Below are 10,000 nucleotides of genomic sequence, written 5' to 3' on the forward strand. Positions count from 1 at the left end.
CACACAGCCACATCTGCGTATATATATATGTAAACATATATGTCTTTGTGTCTGTCCTTTGCACCACTGCTGGACAATTGATGATGGTTTACATCACCATAAATTGGTGGTTCAGGAAAAGTGTTCAAAAAAAGAAGTATCTGGCTTGAAAAATAAGCACTAGGGTCGTTTTGCTTGGCTAAACACTTCAATTTGGTGACCGAGTATGACCACAGTCAAATAAGTCAAACAAAGCACACACGCGCGCACACAGACACGTGCACACAATGCATGCTAAGATTCTTTTGGGCAGTAAATCAGCTGGCACCATTTTCAAATATCGATTAACCCTTTCGTTACCAACCCATGTGAAGCCACTTCTGGGTTCTGTAGTACAAATGTTCCGAATTAAACTCTTCCACCAAACCTTAGTCACAATTTATGTTCCTAACACTAGCTTAATGATAACGAAGTTATTTTACTAAATTCTTTGTTATATTTAAAATTAATTGAAAGAAACACAGAGCATCTCAACAGAAATATGGTAACAAAAGGGTTAACAAATGATTAGCTTAAAGAACCACAAATTTTGCCCCAGTTATGATAAAGGTCACTAAGGGTCAATTACAAACTACATTGGTTTCCCAGGTTGTGAGCATAAACATCACACATAGACACAGTACACACACTCCTACACATACTCACACTTACGCATACACGCATTTGATGAAACATTTTAATACAAAAATAACAATTTTTTAAATATTTGTTATAATTCAGTTAGTTGAGATGTGTCAAACAGCTGTGATTTCAATCCACTGGCATCCAGCTGTAGAAACACTGCCAGATCAGACTGGAGCCTGGTGCAGCTTCCTGGCTTCCCAGACCCTGGTCGAACCATCCAACCCATGCTAGCATGGAAAACGGACGTTAAACGATGATTGGGACATACTTGAGCCCCGACAAAAACTGAATTCACTGCTGTTTATTGTTGAGAAGAATTCACATAAAAGCACCCAAGCTGGTGCCATGTAATGGCACTTGTGCCAATGCCACATAGAAAGCGGCCAGTACACTCTGTGAAGTGATTGGTGTTAGGAAAGGGGTCCAGCCATAGAAACCATGCTGAAGGTAGGGAGCTGGCCAGTTCCTGTCAACCCATCCAAACCATGCCAGCATGGAAAATGGACGTTTAATGATGAGGGTGATGATGATGATTATGATGATGAGACACGCACACTCACACATAGGCATTTCAACTGTTACATACATTACTCCCTGCCATACACAAAAGCAAATTAATTTAAAAAAAAACAAAATAAATACAAAAGTACAAAAATATAAATCACTTTTTTTTGTTTGTTTTGTCAATTCTATCGATGATTCGATCACCGTACAACTTCAGTGAAGGCGGCAGTTCATATTTAACTCCCATCAACATGTCAAAAGGCAGCCAAACTCTCCCTGGTCCAAGGAATTTATTATTGGGACCCGTTTGAAGCTGGTTGACTACTTTGATGCTTGCTTCACCAGGAAACAGCTTCCTGCTGAATGGTTTCAGGCGAAGGTCTTCAGCTATATCAAAGCCAAGGATATCTTTGCCACACTGCTTCCGGAGTCGGGATTCCTGTAATGAAGAGAAGACGAAGAAGAAGAAGTAAGGCTTGTAATTACACACACACAGTCACTCACACATGTATACACATATATTTTTATTAATATTTAACGGAAGCAACAAATAAATATCAATACAAAAATATATATATACTTATATTTTGAGTTCTATTTTACCTGTTTGCATCACCATACCTGTATATGTATCTATATCTATAAAAGGCAGGATGTGTGCATGTGTGTACATAAATGTACTTTATGCACGTCCACAAATTAGCACACATGCTGCTCCAATTTTAGGAGGACATTGGTCACGACCATGGCTGTGCTTTTCTCAACTTATTTTTCCTGAGGCACTCCCGGATAGCAGTAAAAACTGATTTTCAACCATAACTTTTACCAATTTTCAAGTCAGTGAAATCCGTAAGTTTGCTAACATGAGTTAAGTCCCCTGTATTGCATATAGGCAGGAAGGAAAGGTCAAGTAAAGAGTTAAAGAGTGCGCGCCATAATTATTAATAAAAACTTACTTGGAGAAATAAGAAAGTGACGCCTGTCTGTCTTCCTCTCTACCTGTCTTTCTCTTTATTTGTCACCCTTTCTGGTTTCTTTTCCTCTCTATCTCTCTCTCTCTCACTCCTCCTCCTCTCTCTGGCCGCTGACCGGACTACTAAACTTCCTTTCGCTCGCTGATTTCAACAAGCCAACATCGACTTTCTTCTGTCTCTAGCAAGTCGATGTTCTGAATTGCGTTCCAACGAATTTTTCCACCGTCTAGGCTTAAAAAAGCCCTTAATGTTGGTTTCCTTGTCCTGTTTTTATTCTTTATGTGTACTGTATTTTTATTTATTTGTATTGCATTTACGTCCTGTTCTTGTCATTTTTTCACCCCTCTGCAAAAGAATTTTATTTAATTCATTTTGCAGGAAGGACTGCTTCGGCCGGATCGTGTTCTGCCCTTACCTTCGAAACACGCATTGAGTCGAACCAGGGGCAGCTGATGAAGGGGAATATTCCTTGTATTGTTTGTCTTGTACTCTGTTTTTTCGTTGTTAAAAAAAGTCCGTTTCCTTGTTTGTTTTATATGTTTTCGTTTCTCGTTGTGTTCTACATTAATTGTGGTGTCCTGTACTCATATATATATATATATATATGCATGTATATATACATATAGATATAGCTATGTACATATAGGTATGTATGTATGCATATGTTTTATTTGTTTTATTTGTTAAATTGTTATTATATGATCGAACACCTTGCGTCACTTTCTTATTTCTCCAAGTAAGTTTTTATTATATATATATATATATATATATATAGCATGGAGAACGGACGTTAAACGATATATATATATATATACATGGTGGTGCTCTGTCAGTTATGACGACGAGGGTTCCAGCTGATCCGAGCAATGGAACAGCCTGCTCATGAAATTAACGTGCAAGTGGCTGAGCACTCCACAGACATGTGTACCCATAACATAGTTTGTGAAGAGATTCAGCATGACACACTATATGGCAAGGCTGGCCCCTTTGAAATATAGGTATAATAGAAACAGGAAGAAAGAGTGAGAGAAAGTTATGGTGAAAGAGTACAGCAGGGTTCACCACCACCCCCTGCCAGAGCCTCATGAACCTTTAGGTGTTTTTGCTCAATAAACACTTACAACACCTGGTCTGGGAATTGAAACCATAATCCTACGACCACAAGTCCACTGTTCTATCCACTGGGCCAATTTTGCCTCCACACACACACACACATAGGTGCTGGTGTGGCTGTATGGTAAGAAGCTTGCTTCCCAACCACATGGTTCTGGGTTCCATCCCACTATGTAGCACCTTGAGCAAGTGTCTTCTGCTATAGCCTTGGGCTGACCAAAGCCTTGTGAATGGATTTGGTTGATGGAAGCTGAAAGAAGCCTGTCATATATCTATATATATACATATATATATGTATAACTTTGTGTGTCTGTGCTTGTCCCCCCACCATCACTTGGCAATCAATGCCGGTGTGTTTATGTCCCCATAACTTAGTGGTTCAGCAAAAGGGCCTGATAGAATAAGTACTAGGCTTACAAAGAATAAGTCCTGGGATCGATTTGTTCAACTAAAGCCAGTGTTCCAGCATGGACGCATTGAAATGACGGAAACAAGTAAAAGAATAAAAGAATATATATATATATATATATATATACACACATATAGATTAGTTACAGGACTCATTAGAATCTTGGCAGGACTGGCTGACTTGCTCATTGTGTTAGTTGGTCATCTTCTAGGTTTATCTTGGCTGTTTATAAGTGTTTAAAATTTTACCTGAGGATGGTGGATTTCTGAAATGATGTAATCCAAGAATGTATCAATAAAATGCAAGTGAAACAGTTGTAGTAAATTTTAAACTCCATTTGTGTTCTTTGATATATATATATATATATAGGTGTGTGTGTGTGTGTGTGTGGGTGTGCCTGCGTACGTATGTGCTGTGTGCCTTTGTGTCTGTTCTGTGTTTGTCACCCACCACCGTTTGACAACTGCCGCAGTCTAAGGCATGAAACAAGTAAAAGATATCAGCGTGCAGCAAGATCCAGTAGTGAAACAGAAATAGTGGTACTAATGCCTGACTGAATTATCTCCCTTTCACCTCAATCATTATTTTGTATGAAACCAATGTTATTAGTAGAAGTATAGTGGTCGATATAAACAGCTTCCTCATCATCATCCTCGTTGTTTAACGTCCACTTTCCATGCTGGCATGGGTTGGACGGTTTGACGGAAGACTGGCAAGCCAGGCGGCTGCACCAGGCACTATTTGGATCTGGCAAAATTTTTACAGCTGGATGCCCTTCCTAATGCCAACCACTCAGAGAGTGTAGTGGGTGCATTTTACGTGCCACCAGCACAGGGGTCAGTATGGTGACACTGGCATCGACCATGCTCAAATGGTGCTTTTTACATGCCTCCGGCATGGGAGCCAGTCGGGGGGCACTGATGCAGTACCAGGCAGTGGCTTTCATGGCATCTCATCTGAACTGATTGGAAGTGTCATCATGTACATTGTTTTGACCTGTTATCAAAGAGGGGTTGCAGTAAATTTTCTGTTCAACACCATGGATTTACTTGTCAATTGTTTGAACTTAACTTTATTGGTTAATATTAGCTAACTGTTGGTTAACTTAACTACAACCATACAGACATGTGATTTAGATGATTGGATAGCAACCTCATGTTTCTGTGGCCCCGTGAACAAGTGTCTTTTACTGTAGCCTTGTGAATGGAATTTGGGTAATGGAAATTATATGGAGGTCATTATTATGCATGTGTGTATGTGTGTGTAGGTATGTGTGCACAGATGTATATGTGTGTTTGTGAGTGTGTGTGTGTTCACTGGCTTTGGTCTGGAGGAATGAGTTGTGGCCATGACTTTCACAGACCCTCCAAGACTGGTGAAACTGACACAGAACTGGTGAGTGGAAGTGAGTCCCTTCCAGATGTGGTGGGTGTGCACAGCACATCCATTGAAAATGGCAAATTCATTATAAATATTAATCTTACTCATTAATTTAATCTCAAATCATAATGGAAAACGTTTGTTATACCTCTGCTTGAAATTTGATGGCAGGTGTCCTGAAATAACACTGCATACCTCACAGTGCTTTGTATCATAATATGGTACCACTGAGGTCAACTTTGCCTTTCATCTTTTTGGGGTTGATAGGATAATTACCAGTTATGTACTGAGGTCGATGTATTCTACTGGCCCCCTCCCCAACAATTTCAGGTCTTGTGCCTATGGTAGAAAGGATTATTGATATGATCTAGCTTAACATATTCACTATTTGTCCTTGAATTTGGGCCATATATGCTTGAGTATGGCAAAAAATTAATGGTGAAGGATGTACGACAGCTTTGACAGTGCGGTTGCACATTCGTTTTCGTGACAAGAGGTTGCATGTTTAAATTAATTTAAAATTTCTTAACTAAAACTAATGTTAGTCATAGCATGGTCTGTGTGACAACAACCATCCCATACACCACTGGTCCCTTCATGTTAAAAAGCAACAAATAAAGATTAATAAAGGATGTATCAGACTGAAAAAAGTACTTGAGGTTGATCTGATTAACTAAAACCCTCAAAAGTGGGACCCCCAGCATGCATGTAGTCTAAAGACTGAAACTGGCTGAAGACTAATTGGTTAACGTAAACAACTGGTTAATATAAACATTTGGTTAACATCAGCAGTCAATTACCATGAACAGTTGGTTAACAAGTAAGTTAACATAAATAATTGGTTAACGACAACAATCAGATAACATAAATAATTAGTTAACATCAATAATTAGCTAACATAAATAGTGAACATGTTAAGCTAGATCATATCAATAATCCTTTCTACCATAGGCACAAGGTCTGAAATTGTGGGGGAGGGGGCCAGTAGAATACATCGACCTCAGTACATAACTGGTAATTATCTTATCAACCCCAAAAAGATGAAAGGCAAAGTTGACCCCAGTGGAATTTGAACTCAAAATGTGAAGACATGAAATATCACTAAACATTTCACCCGGCATGCTAACAATTCTGCCAGAACATTCGTTTAATGACAATTACATGAGGAAATCAATTTTATCATAAAAATTTCCAACATACCTTTAAAACTTGGCAAAAAGCTATCAATTCCATAGAGATATATTGCCAATATTCACGGCAGAAGTGAACTCGTTTTAGCATAATCTCTTTCGTTTTTACACAAACTGCCATAAAGTCACACCATTGCATTCGACAGATTGCCATTTGTCCTTGAATTTGGGCCATATATGCTCGAGGGATGCCATGGATGAGATTATCTCCAGAGTAAAGTTTATAGATGGGGGCTTTGAATTCAGCAAGTCCAATAGTCCAGTTCAGCCCACTTCCTTCACAAACCAAAGCATCAGGGGAAGCTCCAACATAACCAGCTAACAAGTCACTCTCTTGTGGAACCCAAAATCCAGTTTCATTTGTTTTACAGCCAGTTAAGAGTTCGTAAGCTTCTCCAATGATTTTTTCCATTTTAATTCCATGACTCATATTTCGTGTTTGTTCATTTTCTTCTTGGTAATGCTCACTGTCTACTATTAGGGAGACAAAAAAATCGTAGGGCTTGCCTCTGCCTAGACCAAGTGCTTCACCAAATTTAGAAGCTGTCAGGGTTACTTTTTTCCGAGCTTCAAACCATTCTGGAGTTCTTTGCTTCACTTTAACTTCCATCCTGGTTATTATGAATGGTATGCTTCCTAACACTGGAGCTGTAAAAGAAAAAAAAACAACAAAAATTAATATGCTTGCCTCAGCATGGCATGTCTGCAATCTAATGACTGAAACAAGTAAAAAATAAAAGATATAAGCATAGGAGTGGCAGTGTGGTAAGTAGCTTGCTTATGAACCACATGGTTCTGGGTTCAGTCCTACTGTGTGGCACCTTGGGCAAGTGTCTTCCACTATAGCCTCGGGCTGACCAAAGCCTTGTGAGTGGATTTGTTAGACAGAAACTGAAAGAAGCCCGTTGTATATATGTGTATATATGTATGTATATATATATATATATATATATATATATATATATATATATTATATATATATATGTGTGTGTGTGTGTGTGGTGTGTGTGTGTGTGTGTGTGTGTGTATGTTTGTGTGCCTGTGTTTGTCCATTGCTTGACAACCAATGCTGGTGTGTTTACGTCCCCGTAATTTAGCAGTTCAGCAAAAGAGACCGATAGAATAAGTACTAGGCTTACATAGAATAAGTCCTGGAGTTGATTTGCTCGATTAAAGATGGTGCTCCAGCATGGCCACAGCCAAATGACTGAAACAAGTAAAAAACAAAGATGAAGAAATTGATAAATGGATAAAAAATAGTGTATTTGTGGAAGAGATTTATTTATAGATTGAAAATGGGTGAATCCCTGGAAGTAGAAAAGTGGAAAGGTTGAAAGGCTGCACATAAATTTATGATTTAATGGTGGAGCTCTGATTAGAAAACCCATTATAACTGGCAGTAAACATTGTCCTATTGGGGAGTGAAATTTCTGTCTGCAAAGTGTTGGGTTGTCTGGAAAGTTTGTGCCGATTTTTAAAGAAAGAAAAAGATCAATAAATACTTGCCATTACATTTTCAATCAACCAAATACGAACCATTTTGTTGCAAACTGCGTCTCCATCTTTCCTTTAACTTGAAAATACCCTCTTCCCAGAATTGAGGTGGTTTCATAGCAAAGAAAACATCAAGGTATCTTTTTACGTCATCCAAGGAATTGAAATTTTTACCAGCTGGCAGAATCATTGACACATCAGACTAAATAGTGGCATGTTTTCTGATTCTTTACATTCTCAGTTCAATCCTGCTAAGATCAACTTCGCCTTTCATCCCTTTGGGGTCGATAATATAATAAAGTATCCATCAAGTACTGGGTAGGTGGCCGGGTGGGTCGTTGTTATCAATCGATTTTTTTCCTCCATTCAAAATTATTGGCCTTGAATTTAGCAATGGATTGCATCCTGTTCAGGGGAAATGTTGTGGTCTCAGTCACTTTCACCATGGAAACGAGGTAACTGGACTTATGAAAAAAGAAAAAGACGAAATGTAATGAAGCAGTGTGATCGCGGGATTAGGGTGATCACAAAGTCGTGGGTTCGATTCCTTGAGGAAGGCACTATATTTCACATTACTGCCGTCCACTTAACTGAAACAGAGGAGGCACATGGTTTAGTGGTTAGAGCAGCGGGCTCGCGGTCGAAAGATCGCAGGTTTGAGCCTCAGACCGGGCGATGTGTGCGTTTATAATCGAAACACCAAGGCTCCACATGGCTCCGACAGAAAGTAATGGCGAACTTCTGATGACTCTTTCGCCACAACTTTCTCCTCCTGCATCTAGCAGCTCACCTGCGACGGACAGGCTTCCCGTCCAGGTGGGGAACCTATACGCCAATGAAACCGGCCCTTATGAGCCAAGCATAGCTGGAGAAAGAACAACAACAAAAACACTTAACTGAAACATGAATGCCAGCCTAGTTCTGGGGTAGCTGTCATTGTAGTTGTCACATCCTAGATGTTCTGCTGCTAATCAAGTGTAGGAGGATCATGTGGGTGCGTCTACGTCAGCTCATGACGACATAGGCATCTTAAACATGGTGGAGGCGCAATGGCCTAGTGGTTAGGGCAGCGGACTCGCGGTTTCGATTCCCAGACCGGGCGTTGTGAGTGTTTATTGAGCGAAAACACGTTGTGAGTGTTTATTGAGCGAAAACACCGGCAGAGATGGTGGTGATCCCTGCTGTACTCTTTCACCACAACTTTCTCTCACTCTTGACTTCCTGTTTCTGTTGTACCTGTATTTCAAAGGGCCGGCCTTGTCACTCTCTGTGTCACGCTGAATATCCCCGAGAACTGCGTTAAGGGTACACGTGTCTGTGGAGTGCTCAGCCACTTACACGTTGATTTCACGAGCAGGCTGTTCCGTTGATCGGATCAACCGGAACCCTCGTCGTCGTAACCGACGGAGTGCTTCCAAAAACGGTACGTACTGCCAACCTATTGTCGCTTGTGAATAGTTGTTGCTGTTTGGTTTGTTGCGATGAGAGAACCATTACACATATAATAATTAAAAGATTGGTATGTGCCATGTATGCCATGGCATAAAGTGAAGAGTTAAATCATGGAGATGATTGAGGCTTTGCGAATAAACATGTTCCCAGCTGGCTTAAAACACCTTGCCTCAACGAACAAATAAGCAGATTTGATAATTATCTCCCTTCAATTAGAATCAATTAAACATGTAAATTATATTTTAACAGCGTATGGGATGCTGTTAGCCGCCTCTGTTTCTCCGAGATTGGGAATGTGAAAGCATTTACTACTTAAAATGGGGTACCAGGAGAAAGTTTCGGTTTTTACGAATGAAGGAATCTTAATTTAATTTTTGGGGTTTAAATTAATATAAAACGTTGATTATTTTGAAGCCAATACAGATATAAGACCTATGCTTCTATTTCTCCTTACTGAATTTGATTATTTGTTAACTAAAGAATTTTTGCATGCAACGCCATAAAACCTACAAAGATCGATTTTGGTAAAAACGAAAAGAAATGTAAGGGAGACAACCCCGACATTTTAATTGAATTCTTTTGTTGAACTCAACTCATTTGTTTAAAACATTGATTTAATGTTTTAAAAATGAAGTGGAGGAGAGGATATTACAATAACATTTATCCATTCTCATCTAACAATTGTTTTGCAAATAAGTTTTATAGCTTCTCTACGTGTAGCTATTATAAAGTGGACGCAAAGCTAAAGTGTTAAAACGAAATCGTTGGGCGAAATGCCGAAGACCAAACTTGGATCGGTTCCAGTTTTCAGTAGCATTCGG

The 10,000-nt window shown here is 39.4% G+C and overlaps 1 protein-coding gene across 4 annotated transcripts in view; it reads right to left on the reverse strand.

Annotated features, from left to right (window-relative positions):
• Positions 1-1,302: 1,302 nt before the first annotated feature.
• LOC115220466 overlaps positions 1,303-10,000 on the reverse strand; it is a 9,206-nt gene continuing 508 nt past the window's right edge. Inside the window, exons 1-3 of one of the 4 annotated variants that reach the window (XM_036509857.1) lie at positions 8,625-8,679; positions 6,244-6,881; positions 1,303-1,606 (exon numbers count right to left, since the gene is read on the reverse strand). In XM_036509857.1, the coding sequence (XP_036365750.1) occupies positions 1,325-1,606; positions 6,244-6,881; positions 8,625-8,664 (960 nt within the window). In that variant the 5' untranslated portion in view covers positions 8,665-8,679 and the 3' untranslated portion in view covers positions 1,303-1,324. Of the gene's footprint in view, positions 1,607-6,243; positions 6,890-7,372; positions 7,448-8,624; positions 8,680-10,000 lie in introns of those variants that run through there. The other 3 variants (XM_029790595.2, XM_029790594.2, XM_036509858.1) reach the window with 3 other exon arrangements.

Source organism: Octopus sinensis, linkage group LG16 (genome assembly GCF_006345805.1).
Source record: "Octopus sinensis linkage group LG16, ASM634580v1, whole genome shotgun sequence".
NCBI lineage: Eukaryota > Metazoa > Mollusca > Cephalopoda > Octopoda > Octopodidae > Octopus > Octopus sinensis.